The sequence below is a fragment of the Neodiprion fabricii genome, chromosome 3 (genome assembly GCF_021155785.1).
Source record: "Neodiprion fabricii isolate iyNeoFabr1 chromosome 3, iyNeoFabr1.1, whole genome shotgun sequence".
Taxonomy (NCBI): domain Eukaryota; kingdom Metazoa; phylum Arthropoda; class Insecta; order Hymenoptera; family Diprionidae; genus Neodiprion; species Neodiprion fabricii.
The window spans coordinates 34096626-34118781 of NC_060241.1; the positions used below are offsets into that span (position 1 = coordinate 34096626).

The following is a 22156-nucleotide window of genomic DNA, read 5'->3' on the forward strand; positions in this document are numbered from 1 at the left end:
TTGTTATCATGTCTGTATAATGTGTTAATCCGAACGTTGAATTGTGGACTGTGTACTTTTAACTTTGTTGTAACTTTACCGCAAGTGTTTATGGAAAGAAGTTTACACGAATCAAATTTAATTCCCGCGAAAACAATTCGCATCATATCGATTTACCAATCAACGTTAGAAAGAACTGCATATTACACCCTATTTAAAAAAAAGTAAAGAAATACGTGACTAATACCAACCTTAGTAATCGAATTGAATTTTCTCGAAATGAAATCTGAACTTGCGCACGTATCCGTATACATATACTTGTTTCTGAGAATAACTGCCTGCAGCCTTATTCAGACGGTGTAAATTAAATCCTTGACGTTTGGGAAACGTCTCATTACTCTAAAAGATAAAACCTGACTTTCCAAAATGCCCGCGAGAACTGAAGCAAACGGTGAGGGTGGAGAAGAGGACCGCAATCCTCTCGGCGTGAGTTCCTAAATTTGAGTACCTGAATTGCGCTTGTAAGCTTAGGAAACCTCAACAAAGGAAACTTGAAACTCCCGAAGGAGTCTGTGTCATAATATTCACTCCCCATGCTGTCTTCAAAGTTTGGTGGAATGCGTGGAGTAGAAAATTCACATGCTAGCTGTTCGTACGATCTAGTCCTCGGTTGTGCTCTTCACAGCCAAAAGGCACTTCCCGCATGCCCTCATTTATTTTATCTCGTATTACACGTCCCAAATTTCCTTCGTGAAAATATCATCGAGTACCAAATTGTTTGTCCTCGAACCTCTGGCATTAGGAATACGAAGGGGAACGAAACGAACAAGGCGAGAGACACGGTCAGGGCAAAGCACTGCTACCGAACGGCGATATGTACGTCGGATCTTATTGCAAAGGATCGCGGCATGGTAAAGGACTCTACGTTTTTCGCAACGGTGCGCGTTACGAGGGCGAATGGCGCCGCGGCTTGAAGCATGGTCACGGGACATTTTGGTACCCGGACGGAACTAAGTACGAAGGTATAAAAGCCGGGCTTCCGGATCACCAGGAGACCGCGTGCTTGGGGAAATTTCACTAATGGTAAACCTGACCCTGAACGAACTCAGGAGATTGGAAACGCGACACGAAGTACGGCTTTGGCGCGTATTACTATGCGAACAAGGACGTCTACGAAGGATCCTGGAAGAAGAATCTGCGACACGGTATGGGAACGTACTTGTTCGAGGCGACTGGTACGAAATTTAACGGAACTTGGATCAAGGACCGTATGCAGGGTCCAGGGCAGCTCATTCATCCTCGACACCGCTTTCACGGATTTTGGGAACTGAATCAGGTGGAACAGCAAGTTTGATCTTATCGCAGCTTTTCTTCGCTGCGAATTGTTCGATTCTGCATATCAATTTTTAACCGATTCACAACCTCGAGTGCGTCCAAATAATTTAGCCCTACGGCCGAGGGTGCTTCACGTTTGAGAGCAACTGCATGCAGCATGGACATTACATTCACATCCGGGATCCGGACTACGACGAATCTCGAAAAGAGGTCGACGCGCCTGTTGTAAGTTTAACTCCCGTTGCCAATTTACAAACAATCTTGGGCGTTCCTTGTTCGCTTATATATAATGTCGTGCCGTTTGCACAGTGCTTACGGTAAAATATTCGATTTTTTTTTTATGCATATCACGATTTTTAACCAGCTGTATACTGAGAGTGAGACTGTTGCAGGAAGACTCTGTTGAGAGAATGATCGAAGAGGTACCTGAAACCACAGAAGAGGCAGTGCAGGATGGAAAAGTGGCTCCACAATCCAAGCCACCACTATTCGAAGAGCCGTTGCCCTTGAAAAAAGGAGTCATACCTCTGTGGAGAGCCAGGTATATCACGGCGTATAATCCTGATCTGCTTCCATTGGAACCAGCGCCTCTGCAAGAGGAGGTAAGATGATGGTATCACAAGAGTTTGAAGCTCTTCACTATTGAAGTAAGATGCATGCATGAATCGTCTGAGAAGAAGTTCTTGATGTGATAGAACAAATGTAGGAAGTGCAGTGAACAGGTTTTTTGTTAGAAAAAGCCCAGGTAGATATTTCTATGGATGTAGATTGACGTGACGAAGACTTACTTAGAATAGGTGGCTAGCTTGAAAGTGAATGGAGAGTGTGAGGAAAAGAGTGAGTGTAGAAAATATCTCGCAGCTTTCAGCCGAATTTTTACCAAGAGGGGTGAAAGGAAAATGAGAAAAATAACTCACCAGATTTATAGAACTTTGATTAGCCTTATACATTGCATTCAATTATCGCCACCTCTGTCATTTTGTGTAGCTAATTTTTTTCGAGCCATCTTTACGATGGAAGTTTCCCACAAAAGAAAAGGTGGGGAAAATTCTAGTGAATAATAGGAGAATACTCTACATTTTATATAATATAAAAAAATAAAATAACATTTTATTTCGAGTGCCTTCGTAAATAAGTAAAACAGCGACTAGAGAGATGGTTTAATTTTAGTGGTAGCCAACTGCGTGATTTCTAATTACATCTTCGCTGTAGAAAATACTAATAACAATTAGCAATCGCGTCTATAATAGCATTAAAAACTATACCAGGTACACCAATTACAGAATATTATCTCATGTATTTATTGTGCATTGTTGAGCTTCGGGAATACGCAGGAAGTAAAATTTCACTGTGAGACAGTCTCTGTTGAGGGGATGCTTCACTTTCATTAAACCATTTCATTCCTAAAATTGAAATTGACAAAATTCAATTTCCTCGCAGGCGTCTACGGATTCGCTAACTGATAAATGCGATGAGGATCTATGGCTTGAAGATATTGAATATTTGAAACACGAAGAAGGAGAAGGCGAATATCACGGCGAGGGAATCGAACGTGCGGAATATTTCGGGGACGGTGATGCGATAAGTGCAGATGCTGTGTCAAGTGAAGATAAATTTTAATGATCACTCATTGCCAGTTGTGAATGTTCAAGTTTTAAAGACAAGTTCGACAGAAATTTGATAATGGCCATTATAATGATTCGTGTACTGCGGATAATTATTCGAATTACAATTCACATTTATGATTTTCGATAAGACGTTAGTTACTAACTTATAGTATCGAACAATAGCGACTGGTCACCCAGACATTAGGAAACTTTGAATTTCTACCATGTTTTTGCGTACGGAATTTTTTTAAAACGTTCCACCAGCCAGATATAAGGTATGTTTCTTTCACTTTATCTACAGATCATTTCAGTGTTAATTACTTGAAGAGTTAGGACGGTATATTTCTTAGCTGTGGAAACACATCTACAAGATCGTGGAATCACTAGCTGAGAATATACGAAGAAAATATGAAGATATTTTCCATTTTTCGGCTCTCACTTTCGATGCGTGGTTCGCAGTGAATCTAGACTACGCGTAATCGATTCCTCTTGCAAAATTACGTTAACGTAATGCATCAAAGAATCGATTATAGCATTATTCAAAATTTGGCCAAATTTTTACCATGAAAGTCCAGCCTTGCTTTTTTTCGATCTTGGGGCCAGAAACGTTTTGCCTTAGAACTATTTAAGTCTTAGAATTGATGCAAATGACCTTTTCTAGACTAACTGGATCCCTAGGATCGCAATAAAGACATTCAAACTCTAGAACGCTACTATAGAGTGGCGGTACACCCCAGTTGTTCCTTGGCATAAGCTTTCTATATGCGATAACAGGATTTGAATATAATCAAATCTGTTCAACTCTTAACAAGGATGAGAATGGTGTAGTTAAAAGTCAGTTTCAGAATATTGAAGTTAGTGAAAAAACGATTTAAACGGAAAAGCATTGTGAGCATTGGCAAATTTCTAAATTTGGGAACAGGACAAAATCAATAATAATCCACTATAAATATTTTTGTTACAACTTATAATGTATATTACGCATCGGGAAAATATAATAATACTGAAAAGAAATAAACTTGTGTAAAATGGTTAGTTACGTTCGCTGCACAGTGGGCAGTAGAGTGTACGATGTTCTTCGCACAAAATTCGATTGCAAATTGCACAAACAGTACGCGATTTTCGATCGTTAGATCTTGGGCAAAAAGCACACCTTGCCCGCTTTCCGAGGGTGGGGGTACAGTTTGTGTGAACGATAGGCTTTTCAATGTCCAGAATTTCTTCAATATACAATCGCAAGTTCCGACATAGATTTACAGTCCGCAGTTTCGCGCGAAGGTGAGGCTCGATCAATGCTCTACCTAAAGTTTTCAAAAATTGTCTTCTAGCCAGCAGCTGGTTGTTCCCATTGAAATTGTAGAGTACCATTGCGTTGATGGCTGCTTGATCGAGCATGGCCATCCAAATTCTTGTAGGCCATCTTGAGGTTTTTCTCGCCGTGGTATACTCAAGGCACATTTGATTAAATGTGTCTGTGCCACCTTTCGTTGAGTTGTAAAATTTGATAATTTCTGGTTTTTGTGACTCCTTATCGATTTCAACAGTTTGATGGAAGGTTGAAAGTACTAGAACAATTTTCTTCTTTTGTAGAGTGTAACAAACTAATGTTTTCGTACCATCGAATGCAAATTTTGTGGATGAAACAGGCCCTGCTTTTCTGAAACTATCAGGAATTTGTCTCCTATTTCTTTTGATGGTCCCGACCATCATTAGGGAATGATCTTGTAACATCTTATCGAAGATCTCAACAGAAGAAAACCATTTGCCACACGTCAGATTTCTCAAGGTCCCATGTAGTGGCTCGGATAATTTTCGCAAGTAATAGGATGAAACACTCTCCCCAGGGTCCGTCGTCACTTTCCCTAAATATGGCTCCGCGCTGTACATATAAAAAGTATGTGAATCATTTACCATAACGATTTTTATGCCATATTTATCGGGCTTTAAGCCATTGTACACTTTAAATGGACAACGTCCTGAGAATGAAACCAATTGTTCATCAATTGTGCAATATGATGCTGGTATGTAAAACTTTGTACAGTTAGAGGTGAAGATTTCCCACACTAAGCGTATTGGGGCAAATTTATCCATTTCTCTCCGCTGTGGCCTTGTATTTTTATCATCAAATCGTATCATCCTCGAGAGGAAGTGGTACCTGTGAATCGACATTGTTGCCCGATATATTACCGAACCATAACCGGCAGACCACAAGTCATCAACATTTGCAGATGAAGTTTTCTGCAAGCCCATGAAATAAAGTATTCCGATAAAAGCTTTCAGTTCATGCATTGCCACATTGCTGTACACATGATTCACATTTTTTTCCGTTTCTACTGAATTTCGGTATCGTATAATTTCTTCATTTGTATGACGAACGATTTTTTCCAGGATGGAATCATTCAAGAGTAAACTCCATGCTTCGAGTGGAGTTTTAGCATTCCATGCTTCTCCAACTGGACCTGGCAAAAAACTCGTACTATGATTTTGGTGACGTATTTTTTGACATGCCGTTGAGTACCACTGGTACCCGTCATGTCCATAAATGACACTGGGTATTCTGCCATCACAAGACGTTTGAGTAGTTGGCCTTTGACGTTTTCTTCCAGTCTGGACCCAATATTGTTGACTTGCAGACTGTAAAAAATCAATTTTCTACCATTATACTTCCATGGTCAGAAGAGAAAAAAACCAAATGGAAATATGTTCGTGTAAAACGGTACAGTGTTCGTGTTCATACCTCTGATTCACTTTCATCTGCGGTTTCCAAGTCAGATACAGTTTCTTCGGATTCAGAGTTTGTTACTTCTTCTATGTAATCGCTTTCCTCATCTGAAGAAAGCCGGTCATTTCCTTCTTCTGTTTCTTCTCTCTCACAGATTTTTTTGACTTCCGCAACACTTCGCAATTTATATCGGTGACTCATCTGCTTTCTTGACGCTGCTTATAAAAAAAATGTGAATTCATACATGTTTTCCTCTTGAAAAACTAACTGAAGAAATGCGTAGGAAACTATGATAGCAATGCAAGGGACGTAGCTATTCGAATATTTCACCCATGAAGTACGTAAATCAGATTACAACTCAATTTATGAGAACCAGGAACTAATTGCGCGCTTCTAGGTGCAATATACTATTTTCAACAAAGGCATTAAAATTGAATTACCTGCACGTAACTGTAACGTAAGTGCCACAATGTTGTTTAAACGCGGCGCCGGCAGAACACGGGCAGGACCCTGGTCTTCTCTGTTCAGTAAACAAGCACGGACCACGCACCAACTGACACTTTTACCAACCTAACCTACTCCCAGGCACTGTACTCTTTGAATTATGTCAACGAAGGTCGAGTCACATTATAGGTCCGCTTCGAAATCAGGTTCCAGTGTTATCAATGACCTTTTATCTCTTTTGCGTTGCCGTGTTTGTAAGCAGCTCTGCCTTTAGAGAGTTTGTAGCGCTACCAGTTAGTTTTGGAACGCACCCTATGCATAGTACGAGCTGAAAATGTCTGCTCGGCCAGGGCCGTGATCCAAAGTTTGGTTGGGGGCACATGCGGCCTGTAATGGCCTTCTAGGACCTACACCGATACAACCTACAAGCCTGTGCTCTGGTTTATTACAGTTGTCTCGATAATTAGGCAGCAGCAAATGGCTAAATTTACAGAATACTTATAAACAATTAACCCTAGTAGACCATACGTCGGTCCGAGGGACAGACAGCGGATTTCACAGTACGCTAACTTTTTTATCAGTACAATAGAGCGCTTCGGCCTATGCGGTAAAAAAAAGTTTAGGAGATGCCCCAACTTACCCGGCGTTGAACCAAGTTCAGTGACGCAATAGCAGCTGGACAGGATGGTTGCTTAACCTAAGATCGGTCTGTCAGACCAGTGTGTGGTACAGACCGTGATTTTTTTGCGGATCGTAAGTACATTTTTTTTTCAATAAATATGTGATTACAATCTCTAAAAACAATAGTAAACTATCAACAGACGATTATAATCTTATGAAAAAAAAAATTTGCCGTGAAATCGAAAAAAATAAATAACCTGCGGCCACAGTACCCTAGTACACATAATCCTACCGAGCTAGTATTGTTGATATTTGGGATTTTAGATATGGTTGTGATAAGCACGACTTCGCGCAATCCGTTAGCGTCAAATAAGCTGGAGTACAAAAAAATTTATTTACTCTACCCATCAAAATTCAGTTAAAAGACACAGTACCAATGTTTAAAGTGTAAAAAGCCTATGTGCTTAAAACATGCGTCAAAATTGTGCTGCAGCTGTACTCCTGCTGAATAGTGCGTATATTATATGCATGATGGCATTTACATTTTTTTCACATTTATTTTTTCTATTGTTGAATTGGAATTCAAATTATCTGCTAAATTTTTTAACTAATTATTTATTTTAACATCCTATGTGATACCACTATTGATTATATATCTATTCACCAAGTTATTGAATTAAGTGAATTTTTTATTCTACATGTTCTTGAGCTTCTAACGATTCACTTTCACCATAATTAACCTGAAATATTACTTCATGTAATGAAGTTTCACAGTAATACCCGTAACTTCATGCATATTGACAAAGTCGTGCTTTCTTCAAAATCGCTCAAATTCAGTTGTCTGAGAAACTCAACTTATCGAAGCTAATTAGACTGGTATATTTTTTTCTAGCAGTTCAAAGTGTCTTCTTACAGAATCCAAATGCCATTTTGACTTATACAACGCAACAAAGAAATTGATTTTTTTCACGAAACATTGAATGTTCTATGAAGAAGTTTTTTATTTTTTTTTTGGCAGTTTTAAAGTTATGAATTGAAAACACTCAATGTCTCAAGTTTTGAGAATATTCGAAAAATTCAGAAGCACTTTTCTCTTTGCCTAGAAGTACGTTAATTGATGATATGTCGAAGGCTACACCTATTTTCTGTATTATTCCCAAGATTTAAAAGCGGTATTTAGTTTTAATTGAGAAAAATTACGCAGGTGCTTGAATAAATATACAGATCAATGATAGAAATGAATCTATTATGAGGTTCGTTGCAAATGAACTGGATTGAAAAATAAAAGTCTTGTTAATTTATTTAAAATTTTGGTAAAGTGTTAACATAGTCTTTCGATAATACAACTTCTTGGTAGTGTGGCGATAAGTTGCTAAAAAAATTTATCCCACCTTCTGCATTATATTGACGTGCTTATCAAACCATATTGTCCTTCCCGATTGTTGAAATGTTCGACATAGAGTATTGTCAATTCACGGTTCCTCAAAGTGCTGAAAAGACGGGGAAAAAATCTTTTACTCTTAGTAATTCTTAGTAAAAGCTTAGTAATTTCACTAGACTGTCTAGTTTGACTATTGCAATAAACGTATCACCTGCCTCTTATGGATAGCAATCCTGTGAGGTTATAATTGAACATGCGGATGACTTTGTCACAAACCATAATCATCCTTATTATATAAAAATATCTTTTGTGGAATATTTATTACAAGTTCGCATGAAATATTTTTGTTATTGTTAAGTGAAAAGCGTGTAAACCCAAAAAGTACAGACACGTGGATTTGGAATTTGACATAGATGTCAAAACAAATAGATGATTGGTTGCAAAATCTTCCGAAAGCTTGGAATCTTCTGTGTCGAATAATTCATCAGAAAAGGGTTATACAAATCGATTCCTAGGTACCGGGAGAAATCAAAAAGTACCGGGAGACCATCTGAGCCGAGGAGATCTTCCAAAAATACAGACTGACTGACGGATTGCTTGTGATTTTGATGCTTCATCTGAACACATGCCTGCCTGCTTGAGCGGACTCGTGAGCGTTTGATGAGCGAGCCACGGGACAAGAGTGATGGCCAAAAAGAATTCATAAAATTTGCACCAACTTTTTAAAGAGGAGGGGAACATTAATCAGAAACTCATAGATCCAAAATTTTAGTTTCGATTTATTCAATATGTCTTAATCGTTGTACAGATGTTCTGGTGTTGATGTGTAGTACTTTAACAAGTTGCTAAATAGTATTGTGGTGGAAGACAAAAAGAAATGTAAAAAAATGATGAAACATTACATAACAAATCTCACTATACCATGATGAAGAAGAAGTGCGATATATTTAATATAATCTCAGGCAGAATATGAAAAATATTAAACGAGATAGTTATTCTTGAAGTTGTAAGTAGAGTCTGAGCTCCGGCCTGTGTGCAGGTGCAACAGCTCTCTGCAGGAATCGGTATGTAAAATATTGTATTCTTACCATTTGATGTAACTCGTACTGAAATAAATCAATGAACGAATTCATCTTTCTTTCCTATTTTCTACGTATTTTCTGAGCTGTTGGTGCTACGATCTTTGAAGCCGCTTTTTTGCTCTGCTCAGGGAACTTCAAATGAGGTTCAATTGGTCTGAACAGGGTCGTTTGAGTCGAGTTAGAGGCAAAAAGTTCTTCGCCCCAAGATGAAAAAAAAGCAAGGCAAATGCTTTAGGTTTTATCCCTTTATTACAACTCCGTCGGCTATTTTCGTATTGATTCTATCAAGAACTGGTTCTTGAGTCAATAGTGTCGTTGACATGATGCTGGCTACATTCATTTTCCGAGTAACACAGTCTTCGCCATGATAAGCCCAAGGCTGTACTTACCGACTTGTCGGCGATACAAGAAGTTGATAATAAGAATAAATTTCTTCCAAAATTCATATCAAATAATATTCATAATTATTCCAACAACTTTTCATTTGCTCTCTCGATCTTGAATTATCGTAGGCATAGAATCGAAACGCTGATTTAGCTAGTCGCAAGTGAAGTATCTACGTTGAGTAGAGGAGCAGAATTGTTTTTCGAAAAGTGTTCGTATGGAAAGAAATTCAGAGTAACTGTCATACATCACGGATACGCTAATTTTCATCGAGATGAAATGGATGCTCCGTATATGAGACAGTATTTAACGCAGTGTCGTGATTTGAAGACCTAAAAAGGTGATTATCGGCGATTTTTTTTTTTATGATAGGGAGAGATAGAACGAAGCTTCTTATAACTTCGAGTGTATTTTAACCCACATTTGAAAGGTAGGACCAAAGATTTTTGTCATCCAACTGTCGCAGAACGGCAGCGTTACTAGCTGACCTGAAATGAAGAATATATCTTTAGTCAACGGCTGACCATCGAAGGGCCTAGTCGCTTGAGTCTGGAATCGGCAGGAAAGACAAAGTGCGCGTTTCTAGTCTGAAATGTAAAAACTAAAATCATTATACATCATATCATATCATCATACATGATACGTCATACATCATAGAGAGTATTAAAGTTCGAAACCAAAGTTTGGATGTTCGGATATTCAGAAAGTGCCGTCACTCAGAATTTTTTTTCTCTTGAAGTCATCGATCTATAGTAATCAGCTAGCCGAATTCCTCAGTCTGGAAACAACCGCGCAGTAGAGCGGACGGATGAGAATCGCGCTCCGCAGATTTCGAATACCGGGTTCTCTACGTCCGTGGTTCCTGCACTCCGGGTCCGCTTCCTGGTGCAACTCGAGTTCCAGGACAAGCGCTCCGTAGTTTCTAGGCTCCAGGTCGTCTACCTGGTGAAACTCGACTTCCAGGACGAGCGCTCCGTAGTTCTGTCTGTCCAGGTCCTTCACCTGGTGACTTTAGACGTTCAGAACTAATTTTCCGTAGTTCTGGTTAAACTTTCTCATGTTAACAAAAGATTATTTCAATTCATTTTTTGCCCAAGCACAAATTCAGTAGCTATCAATGCGCTAATAAAATTCTATAATTTTTTATAATCTCATAATCTTCTCGGTAATGTGTCAATAAAAAAATTGTATTAATCCTTACACAATACTTTTGTTGTGTTCTGATACTAAAAATATTTATTAGTATTCGAAGTATAACCCGAGGTAGTTAACGGTGATCGTTAGAGGTGGTTGGTGGTGGTTAGGGGTGGTTGCGGGTGATCAAGGTGGATGAGGAGGAGGACGAGGAAGACGGGCAGAACAAGGTAGACGAGGAGAACGAGGGTTTCTATACGGTGATTAAAACATTTCTATAATATTTAAAGGCAATTGTATTTATATTTTACCTAAAATTTTTTATACTCGTCATGTTTACAAAAAATTATTTCAAATCATTTTTCGCGCAAGCACAAATTCAGCATCTATAAATGCGCTAATAAAATTTATTATATAAATGATTTATTAATTAATTATATGAATCCTCACACAATATTATCGATGTGTTCTTATGCCGAGAATGTTTATTACTATTCAAGGTATAACCCGAGGTGGTTATCGGTGGTTGTTGGAGGTGGTTGGCGGTGGTTGGAGGTTGTTGGAGGTGGACGAGGAGAACAAGGTGGACGAGGAAGAGGAGGATTTGTACATTGTGAGTATAACATTTCTATGATATTTAACGGAGTAGGAGTAGGATCAGGAGTAGGAATAGAAGAAGAAGTAGGATCAGGAATAGGAGTAGAAGGAGTAGGATCTAGTGTGAAAGAAGGAGTAGAAGAAGTTTTTTCAGGTTCGGGGAGGTTCAATCTTCAATTTAAAAAAAAAAAAACGTATGTTCGATGAGGGAAGTTATGGACCAAAAAAGCCTACACTTAGGGGTGGCTGCCGCCCCCCTCGGCAGGGTGGAGGGTGGCACCTCGGTTTTTTCTTCAAGTACTCGACCTACCCTATCGATCGGTACTAGTTTTAATCGTATGTTCGATGAGGAAAGATAACCTCGAAAAAACTGACCGGAAGTGACATTTTTTTTGGCACTCCGGACAGGATCCATTGTCTATAAAGTCATGCACCCTATTGACCACTATATTCCCCATCGATTCATATGCATTTTGGACGTATGTTCGATGAAGGAAGATATGGTGCGGTCGGTACTGTTGCGTTTTTATCCTAAGAATTGAAAAATCTAGGATTGTTAATTCGAAATTTGACCAAACGGAGATAATGAAGAAGCAAAAAGGAAATCAATTTAAACGTTAGCAGTTTTTTGAGGTGAGAGAATAATCCAATTTATTCTCATTATTCCAGAATCGTGCACTCGTGCATAGTTATCATGCCTTTTCATACGTTTATTAACGCATCGTCTACACTGAAAACGTTGCGGTGTGTCCAGGGCCTTTCTTCTGAACAATAAACAAAAATAAAAAAGATAATAACACTTTATTCATTTCACTGCATTACATGTATGACGATTCTAGAATAATGAGAATGAATTAGATTTTTTTTCTTATATCTCTAACAGCTACTTATACAGCTTGTAGAAGAGTTTTGTGGAATACGCTGCGAGCGAAGTATCCAAAGTACAGCCGAAAACGTAAGATTTTGTTCGTAATTCCTCTGCTGTTGGTCCTATACATATACGCTTTATTAAATGTCTTTTCGACATTTTTGAAAGTTAGAATTATCTGATTTAAAAAGAGTCCTGCAAAACGATTTTACGACGAAAAGTTTCCAAACTCCGAGAATTGCAAATTTTTGGCTGATTTCGGGACATGCTGATATCGATTTATTCACACCCAGTATCAAATAATTTTGCAACGATTCAAAACTTACGGCTGAAAAACATCAAATTTGCACTGGATTTTTAACGAGGTGGGAAAGAAAAATCACGAACTTGTAGGGACAAAGTTCAAGTTCCAGTTTATTCAATGTAGTACAAGTGTTCAGGTGTCAGTGTATACTACTTTACCAAGTTTCCAACTACTATAAATTTATTATGTTACACTAGTACATTATACTAACGATTTTATACCAATAATTATTATAACAATATTCTCATTGATATAATTAGTATGTTATTTCTATATGGAATAGATACTGCGATATATATTGCATTGAGCAGAATATGAACAATGTTGTATAAAATAGTTATTGATGTTGTTTGTATGCGCAGTTTGGGTTCCAGTCTGAGTACCTACAACGCTAAAAGCTACAATGCACCTCTGCAGGATTCGAGATGTGTAATCTTGTATTACTATTATACCTAACATTTAATAAATTGAATAACACCTGCTGGAATTTCTCCGTAATTTTTCCGCATCTTCTCATATATTGGTCCCACGACGTTCCAAATACCTTTTTGTATTACTAGAGTTCCAATAAGTCTGGAAAGGGGCCGTTCGCATTGATTCTATGACGAAAAATTATCCGTTTGACAAAAAGGAAGGTAGACCTCGTCAGTTTTTTTCTACCCGTTCAAATTTTCCACAAATTTTCGGCTCCAAAAATGGAGAAAAAGTAAGGCTAACCTATTTGCATTTTTGGCGAAAATTTTCGCGATTTTGAAAAGTGCCGGAATGAATTCTTTCATGCACCATTTCGACGTAATTTTGCGAGAGAAATCGATTGGGCGCAGTCCCAATACGCTGCGATCAACGCATCGAAAGTTACAGCCAAAAAACGAGAACCTGTGTTTTCGACATATTTCAGCAGGTGCTTTTTCCTTCGTAATTTCTCTCCTGTTAATCCCACGCGCTTGTCGCTGCGTTTTCTGAGTTCCTGGGGGTCCAATTAGTCAGGAAAGGGTCATTCAAATCGAATCTGAGACCAAAAATTTTCAGCTCCAAGAATGGAGAAAAAGTAAGGCTAACTAATTTCTATAATGCTGCTTTTTTAGCTTTATTCTGCTTTCTCGTTTTTTCTTTTCTTTTTCGCTTTTTTTCAGACATTGTCTTCGCCGTCTGTCTCTGTTCTGTTCTCCGTTCTAATTTTTTATCCCTAGATCTTAAATAGTAATATAGAACTAGGCTAAGGTTTAGTAATTGAGGCTCTGTTTATTTTTAATTTTGTAAGAATGATTTCCAATAAATTATAATAAAATAAACCATCAAACCATCAAATCCCTTTGCATTTTTGGCGAAAATTTTCGCGATTTTGAAAAGTGCCGGAATGAATTCTTTCATGGACTATTTCGACGTAATTTTGCGAGAGAAATCGATTGGGCGCAGTCCCAATACGCTGCGATCAACGCATCGAAACATACAGCCAAAAAACGAGAACCTGTGTTTTCGACACATTTCAGCAGGTGCTTTTTCCTTCGTAATTTCTCTCCTGTTGATCCCACGCGCTTTTCGCTGCGTTTTCTGAGTTCCTGGGGGTCCAATTAGTCAGAAAAGGGTCAATCAAATCGAAACTGAGACCAAAAATTTTCGGCTCCAAAAATGAAGAAAAAGTAAGGCTAACCCCTTTGCATTTTTGGCGAAAATTTTCGCGATTTTGAAAAGTGCCGGAATGAATTCTTTCATGCACCATTTCGACGTAATTTTGCGAGAGAAATCGATTGGGCGCAGTCCCAATACGCTGCGATCAACGCATCGAAACATACAGCCAAAAAACGAGAACCTGTGTTTTCGACACATTTCAGCAGGTGCTTTTTCCTTCGTAATTTCTCTCCTGTTGATCCCACGCGCTTTTCGCTGCGTTTTCTGAGTTCCTGGGGGTCCGATTAGTCAGAAAAGGGTCAATCAAATCGAAACTGAGACCAAAAATTTTCAGCTCCAAAAATGAAGAAAAAGTAAGGCTAACCCCTTTGCATTTTTGGCGAAAATTTTTGCGATTTTGAAAAGTGCCGGAATGAATTCTTTCATGCACCATTTCGACGTAATTTTGCGAGAGAAATCGATTGGGCGCAGTCCCAATACGCTGCGATCAACGCATCGAAAGTTACAGCCAAAAAACGAGAACCTGTGTTTTCGACACATTTCAGCAGGTGCTTTTTCCTTCGTAATTTCTCTCCTGTTGATCCCACGCGCTTTTCGCTGCGTTTTCTGAGTTCCTGGGAGTCCAATTAGTCATGAAAGGGTCAATCAAATCGAATCTGAGACCAAAAATTTTCAGCTCCAAAAATGAAGAAAAAGTAAGGCTAACCCCTTTGCATTTTTGGCGAAAATTTTCGCGATTTTGAAAAGTGCCGGAATGAATTCTTTCATGCACCATTTCGACGTAATTTTGCGAGAGAAATCGATTGGGCGCAGTCCCAATACGCTGCGATCAACGCATCGAAAGTTACAGCCAAAAAACGAGAACCTGTGTTTTCGACACATTTCAGCAGGTGCTTTTTCCTCCGTAATTTCTCTCCTGTTGATCCCACGCGCTTGTCGCTGCGTTTTCTGAGTTCTTGGGGGTCCAATTAGTCAGGAAAGGGTCATTCAAATCGAATCTGAGACCAAAAATTTTCAGCTCCAAAAATGAAGAAAAAGTAAGGTTAACCCCTTTGCATTTTTGGCGAAAATTTTCGCGATTTTGAAAAGTGCCGGAATGAATTCTTTCATGCACCATTTCGACGTAATTTTGCGAGAGAAATCGATTGGGCGCAGTCCCAATACGCTGCGATCAACGCATCGAAACATACAGCCAAAAAACGAGAACCTGTGTTTTCGACACATTTCAGCAGGTGCTTTTTCCTTCGTAATTTCTCTCCTGTTGATCCCACGCGCTTTTCGCTGCGTTTTCTGAGTTCCTGGGGGTCCGATTAGTCAGAAAAGGGTCAATCAAATCGAAACTGAGACCAAAAATTTTCAGCTCCAAAAATGAAGAAAAAGTAAGGCTAACCCCTTTGCATTTTTGGCGAAAATTTTTGCGATTTTGAAAAGTGCCGGAATGAATTCTTTCATGCACCATTTCGACGTAATTTTGCGAGAGAAATCGATTGGGCGCAGTCCCAATACGCTGCGATCAACGCATCGAAAGTTACAGCCAAAAAACGAGAACCTGTGTTTTCGACACATTTCAGCAGGTGCTTTTTCCTTCGTAATTTCTCTCCTGTTGATTCCACGCGCTTTTCGCTGCGTTTTCTGAGTTCCTGGGAGTCCAATTAGTCATGAAAGGGTCAATCAAATCGAATCTGAGACCAAAAATTTTCAGCTCCAAAAATGAAGAAAAAGTAAGGCTAACCCCTTTGCATTTTTGGCGAAAATTTTCGCGATTTTGAAAAGTGCCGGAATGAATTCTTTCATGCACCATTTCGACGTAATTTTGCGAGAGAAATCGATTGGGCGCAGTCCCAATACGCTGCGATCAACGCATCGAAAGTTACAGCCAAAAAACGAGAACCTGTGTTTTCGACACATTTCAGCAGGTGCTTTTTCCTCCGTAATTTCTCTCCTGTTGATCCCACGCGCTTTTCGCTGCGTTTTCTGAGTTCCTGGGGGTCCAATTAGTCAGAAAAGGGTCAATCAAATCGAAACTGAGACCAAAAATTTTCGGCTCCAAAAATGAAGAAAAAGTAAGGCTAACCCCTTTGCATTTTTGGCGAAAATTTTCGCGATTTTGAAAAGTGCCGGAATGAATTCTTTCATGCACCATTTCGACGTAATTTTGCGAGAGAAATCGATTGGGCGCAGTCCCAATACGCTGCGATCAACGCATCGAAACATACAACCAAAAAACGAGAACCTGTGTTTTCGACACATTTCAGCAGGTGCTTTTTCCTTCGTAATTTCTCTCCTGTTGATCCCACGCGCTTTTCGCTGCGTTTTCTGAGTTCCTGGGGGTCCGATTAGTCAGAAAAGGGTCAATCAAATCGAAACTGAGACCAAAAATTTTCAGCTCCAAAAATGAAGAAAAAGTAAGGCTAACCCCTTTGCATTTTTGGCGAAAATTTTTGCGATTTTGAAAAGTGCCGGAATGAATTCTTTCATGCACCATTTCGACGTAATTTTGCGAGAGAAATCGATTGGGCGCAGTCCCAATACGCTGCGATCAACGCATCGAAAGTTACAGCCAAAAAACGAGAACCTGTGTTTTCGACACATTTCAGCAGGTGCTTTTTCCTTCGTAATTTCTCTCCTGTTGATTCCACGCGCTTTTCGCTGCGTTTTCTGAGTTCCTGGGAGTCCAATTAGTCATGAAAGGGTCAATCAAATCGAATCTGAGACCAAAAATTTTCAGCTCCAAAAATGAAGAAAAAGTAAGGTTAACCCCTTTGCATTTTTGGCGAAAATTTTCGCGATTTTGAAAAGTGCCGGAATGCATTCTTTCATGCACCATTTCGACGTAATTTTGCGAGAGAAATCGATTGGGCGCAGTCCCAATACGCTGCGATCAACGCATCGAAAGTTACAGCCAAAAAACGAGAACCTGTGTTTTCGACACATTTCAGCAGGTGCTTTTTCCTCTGTAATTTCTCTCCTGTTGATCCCACGCGCTTTTCGCTGCGTTTTCTGAGTTCCTGGGGGTCCAATTAGTCAGGAAAGGGTCATTCAAATCGAATCTGAGACCAAAAATTTTCGGCTCCAAAAATGAAGAAAAAGTAAGGCTAACCCCTTTGCATTTTTGGCGAAAATTTTCGCGATTTTGAAAAGTGCCGGAATGAATTCTTTCATGCACCATTTCGACGTAATTTTGCGAGAGAAATCGATTGGGCGCAGTCCCAATACGCTGCGATCAACGCATCGAAACATACAACCAAAAAACGAGAACCTGTGTTTTCGACACATTTCAGCAGGTGCTTTTTCCTTCGTAATTTCTCTCCTGTTGATCCCACGCGCTTTTCGCTGCGTTTTCTGAGTTCCTGGGGGTCCGATTAGTCAGAAAAGGGTCAATCAAATCGAAACTGAGACCAAAAATTTTCAGCTCCAAAAATGAAGAAAAAGTAAGGCTAACCCCTTTGCATTTTTGGCGAAAATTTTTGCGATTTTGAAAAGTGCCGGAATGAATTCTTTAATGCATTATTTCGACGTAATTTTGCGAGAGAAATCGATTGGGCGCAGTCCCAATACGCTGCGATCAACGCATCGAAAGTTACAGCCAAAAAACGAGAACCTGTGTTTTCGACACATTTCAGCAGGTGCTTTTTCCTTCGTAATTTCTCTCCTGTTGATTCCACGCGCTTTTCGCTGCGTTTTCTGAGTTCCTGGGAGTCCAATTAGTCATGAAAGGGTCAATCAAATCGAATCTGAGACCAAAAATTTTCAGCTCCAAAAATGAAGAAAAAGTAAGGTTAACCCCTTTGCATTTTTGGCGAAAATTTTCGCGATTTTGAAAAGTGCCGGAATGCATTCTTTCATGCACCATTTCGACGTAATTTTGCGAGAGAAATCGATTGGGCGCAGTCCCAATACGCTGCGATCAACGCATCGAAAGTTACAGCCAAAAAACGAGAACCTGTGTTTTCGACACATTTCAGCAGGTGCTTTTTCCTCTGTAATTTCTCTCCTGTTGATCCCACGCGCTTTTCGCTGCGTTTTCTGAGTTCCTGGGGGTCCAATTAGTCAGGAAAGGGTCATTCAAATCGAATCTGAGACCAAAAATTTTCGGCTCCAAAAATGAAGAAAAAGTAAGGCTAACCCCTTTGCATTTTTGGCGAAAATTTTCGCGATTTTGAAAAGTGCCGGAATGAATTCTTTCATGCACCATTTCGACGTAATTTTGCGAGAGAAATCGATTGGGCGCAGTCCCAATACGCTGCGATCAACGCATCGAAACATACAGCCAAAAAACGAGAACCTGTGTTTTCGACACATTTCAGCAGGTGCTTTTTCCTTTGTAATTTCTCTCCTGTTGATCCCACGCGCTTTTCGCTGCGTTTTCTGAGTTCCTGGGGGTCCAATTAGTCAGAAAAGGGTCAATCAAATCGAAACTGAGACCAAAAATTTTCAGCTCCAAAAATGAAGAAAAAGTAAGGCTAACCCCTTTGCATTTTTGGCGAAAATTTTTGCGATTTTGAAAAGTGCCGGAATGAATTCTTTCATGCACCATTTCGACGTAATTTTGCGAGAGAAATCGATTGGGCGCAGTCCCAATACGCTGCGATCAACGCATCGAAAGTTACAGCCAAAAAACGAGAACCTGTGTTTTCGACACATTTCAGCAGGTGCTTTTTCCTCCGTAATTTCTCTCCTGTTGATCCCACGCGCTTGTCGCTGCGTTTTCTGAGTTCTTGGGGGTCCAATTAGTCAGGAAAGGGTCATTCAAATCGAATCTGAGACCAAAAATTTTCAGCTCGAAAAATGAAGAAAAAGTAAGGTTAACCCCTTTGCATTTTTGGCGAAAATTTTCGCGATTTTGAAAAGTGCCGGAATGAATTCTTTCATGCACCATTTCGACGTAATTTTGCGAGAGAAATCGATTGGGCGCAGTCCCAATACGCTGCGATCAACGCATCGAAAGTTACAGCCAAAAAACGAGAACCTGTGTTTTCGACACATTTCAGCAGGTGCTTTTTCCTTCGTAATTTCTCTCCTGTTGATTCCACGCGCTTTTCGCTGCGTTTTCTGAGTTCCTGGGAGTCCAATTAGTCATGAAAGGGTCAATCAAATCGAATCTGAGACCAAAAATTTTCAGCTCCAAAAATGAAGAAAAAGTAAGGCTAACCCCTTTGCATTTTTGGCGAAAATTTTTGCGATTTTGAAAAGTGCCGGAATGAATTCTTTCATGCACCATTTCGACGTAATTTTGCGAGAGAAATCGATTGGGCGCAGTCCCAATACGCTGCGATCAACGCATCGAAAGTTACAGCCAAAAAACGAGAACCTGTGTTTTCGACACATTTCAGCAGGTGCTTTTTCCTTCGTAATTTCTCTCCTGTTGATCCCACGCGCTTTTCGCTGCGTTTTCTGAGTTCCTGGGAGTCCAATTAGTCATGAAAGGGTCAATCAAATCGAATCTGAGACCAAAAATTTTCAGCTCCAAAAATGAAGAAAAAGTAAGGCTAACCCCTTTGCATTTTTGGCGAAAATTTTCGCGATTTTGAAAAGTGCCGGAATGAATTCTTTCATGCACCATTTCGACGTAATTTTGCGAGAGAAATCGATTGGGCGCAGTCCCAATACGCTGCGATCAACGCATCGAAAGTTACAGCCAAAAAACGAGAACCTGTGTTTTCGACACATTTCAGCAGGTGCTTTTTCCTCCGTAATTTCTCTCCTGTTGATCCCACGCGCTTGTCGCTGCGTTTTCTGAGTTCTTGGGGGTCCAATTAGTCAGGAAAGGGTCATTCAAATCGAATCTGAGACCAAAAATTTTCAGCTCCAAAAATGAAGAAAAAGTAAGGTTAACCCCTTTGCATTTTTGGCGAAAATTTTCGCGATTTTGAAAAGTGCCGGAATGAATTCTTTCATGCACCATTTCGACGTAATTTTGCGAGAGAAATCGATTGGGCGCAGTCCCAATACGCTGCGATCAACGCATCGAAAGTTACAGCCAAAAAACGAGAACCTGTGTTTTCGACACATTTCAGCAGGTGCTTTTTCCTTCGTAATTTCTCTCCTGTTGATTCCACGCGCTTTTCGCTGCGTTTTCTGAGTTCCTGGGAGTCCAATTAGTCATGAAAGGGTCAATCAAATCGAATCTGAGACCAAAAATTTTCAGCTCCAAAAATGAAGAAAAAGTAAGGCTAACCCCTTTGCATTTTTGGCGAAAATTTTTGCGATTTTGAAAAGTGCCGGAATGAATTCTTTCATGCACCATTTCGACGTAATTTTGCGAGAGAAATCGATTGGGCGCAGTCCCAATACGCTGCGATCAACGCATCGAAAGTTACAGCCAAAAAACGAGAACCTGTGTTTTCGACACATTTCAGCAGGTGCTTTTTCCTTCGTAATTTCTCTCCTGTTGATCCCACGCGCTTTTCGCTGCGTTTTCTGAGTTCCTGGGAGTCCAATTAGTCATGAAAGGGTCAATCAAATCGAATCTGAGACCAAAAATTTTCAACTCCAAAAATGAAGAAAAAGTAAGGCTAACCCCTTTGCATTTTTGGCGAAAATTTTCGCGATTTTGAAAAGTGCCGGAATGAATTCTTTCATGCACCATTTCGACGTAATTTTGCGAGAGAAATCGATTGGGCGCAGTCCCAATACGCTGCGATCAACGCATCGAAAGTTACAGCCAAAAAACGAGAACCTGTGTTTTCGACACATTTCAGCAGGTGCTTTTTCCTCCGTAATTTCTCTCCTGTTGATCCCACGCGCTTGTCGCTGCGTTTTCTGAGTTCTTGGGGGTCCAATTAGTCAGGAAAGGGTCATTCAAATCGAATCTGAGACCAAAAATTTTCAGCTCGAAAAATGAAGAAAAAGTAAGGTTAACCCCTTTGCATTTTTGGCGAAAATTTTCGCGATTTTGAAAAGTGCCGGAATGAATTCTTTCATGCACCATTTCGACGTAATTTTGCGAGAGAAATCGATTGGGCGCAGTCCCAATACGCTGCGATCAACGCATCGAAAGTTACAGCCAAAAAACGAGAACCTGTGTTTTCGACACATTTCAGCAGGTGCTTTTTCCTTCGTAATTTCTCTCCTGTTGATTCCACGCGCTTTTCGCTGCGTTTTCTGAGTTCCTGGGAGTCCAATTAGTCATGAAAGGGTCAATCAAATCGAATCTGAGACCAAAAATTTTCAGCTCCAAAAATGAAGAAAAAGTAAGGCTAACCCCTTTGCATTTTTGGCGAAAATTTTCGCGATTTTGAAAAGTGCCGGAATGAATTCTTTCATGCACCATTTCGACGTAATTTTGCGAGAGAAATCGATTGGGCGCAGTCCCAATACGCTGCGATCAACGCATCGAAAGTTACAGCCAAAAAACGAGAACCTGTGTTTTCGACACATTTCAGCAGGTGCTTTTTCCTTTGTAATTTCTCTCCTATTGATCCCACGCGCTTTTCGCTGCGTTTTCTGAGTTCCTGGGGGTCCAATTAGTCAGGAAAGGGTCATTCAAATCGAATCTGAGACCAAAAATTTTCAGCTCGAAAAATGAAGAAAAAGTAAGGTTAACCCCTTTGCATTTTTGGCGAAAATTTTCGCGATTTTGAAAAGTGCCGGAATGAATTCTTTCATGCACCATTTCGACGTAATTTTGCGAGAGAAATCGATTGGGCGCAGTCCCAATACGCTGCGATCAACGCATCGAAAGTTACAGCCAAAAAACGAGAACCTGTGTTTTCGACACATTTCAGCAGGTGCTTTTTCCTTTGTCATTTCTCTCCTGTTGATCCCACGCGCTTTTCGCTGCGTTTTCTGAGTTCCTGGGGGTCCAATTAGTCAGGAAAGGGTCATTCAAATCGAATCTGAGACCAAAAATTTTCGGCTCCAAAAATGAAGAAAAAGTAAGGCTAACCCCTTTGCATTTGTGGCGAAAATTTTCGCGATTTTGAAAAGTGCCGGAATGAATTCTTTCATGCACCATTTCGACGTAATTTTGCGAGAGAAATCGATTGGGCGCAGTCCCAATACGCTGCGATCAACGCATCGAAAGTTACAGCCAAAAAACGAGAACCTGTGTTTTCGACACATTTCAG

General features: G+C 39.9%; 2 protein-coding genes and 1 long non-coding RNA gene across 4 annotated transcripts; 2 read left to right on the top strand and 1 right to left on the bottom strand.

Moving 5' to 3' along the window:
- Positions 1 to 405: 405 nt before the first annotated feature.
- On the top strand, positions 406 to 4221 carry LOC124178322 (radial spoke head 1 homolog). The gene is made up of 6 exons (XM_046561560.1): positions 406 to 465; positions 782 to 1001; positions 1089 to 1315; positions 1426 to 1539; positions 1707 to 1916; positions 2755 to 4221. Exons 1-6 carry the CDS (start codon positions 406 to 408, stop codon positions 2932 to 2934), a joined length of 1011 nt encoding a protein of 336 aa, XP_046417516.1. The 3' UTR covers positions 2935 to 4221.
- On the bottom strand, positions 3872 to 6345 carry LOC124178126. 2 transcript variants are annotated; one of them, XM_046561293.1, is made up of 3 exons: positions 6084 to 6345; positions 5659 to 5858; positions 3872 to 5555 (listed from the first exon to the last, which is right to left on the bottom strand). In XM_046561293.1, exons 2-3 carry the CDS (start codon positions 5842 to 5844, stop codon positions 3954 to 3956), a joined length of 1788 nt encoding a protein of 595 aa, XP_046417249.1. In that variant the 5' UTR covers positions 5845 to 5858; positions 6084 to 6345; the 3' UTR covers positions 3872 to 3953. The 2 variants fall into 2 exon arrangements, with proteins under 2 accessions (XP_046417249.1, XP_046417250.1); XM_046561294.1 differs by having other exon boundaries at positions 5659 to 5861.
- A 112-nt stretch (positions 6346 to 6457) lies between these two features.
- LOC124178137 lies at positions 6458 to 9217 on the top strand. The gene is made up of 2 exons (XR_006869749.1): positions 6458 to 6840; positions 8605 to 9217. It is a non-coding gene; the product is annotated as an uncharacterized LOC124178137 (long non-coding RNA).
- The last annotated feature ends 12939 nt before the right edge of the window (positions 9218 to 22156 follow it).

What these genes read in the sequence shown, in the direction of transcription:
- LOC124178322 (XM_046561560.1), top strand. Translation starts at nt 406, where the DNA reads ATGCCCGCGAGAACTGAAGCAAACGGTGAGGGTGGAGAAGAGGACCGC. An exon ending in GATTTTGGGAACTGAATCAG is followed by an intron (nt 1,316 to 1,425) that starts GTGGAACAGCAA and finishes CAAATAATTTAG; the next exon opens with CCCTACGGCCGAGGGTGCTT. An exon ending in CAGCGCCTCTGCAAGAGGAG is followed by an intron (nt 1,917 to 2,754) that starts GTAAGATGATGG and finishes ATTTCCTCGCAG; the next exon opens with GCGTCTACGGATTCGCTAAC.
- LOC124178126 (XM_046561293.1), bottom strand. Translation starts at nt 5,844, where the DNA reads ATGAGTCACCGATATAAATTGCGAAGTGTTGCGGAAGTCAAAAAAATC. An exon ending in CAGATGAAAGTGAATCAGAG is followed by an intron (nt 5,556 to 5,658) that starts GTATGAACACGA and finishes GATTTTTTACAG; the next exon opens with TCTGCAAGTCAACAATATTG.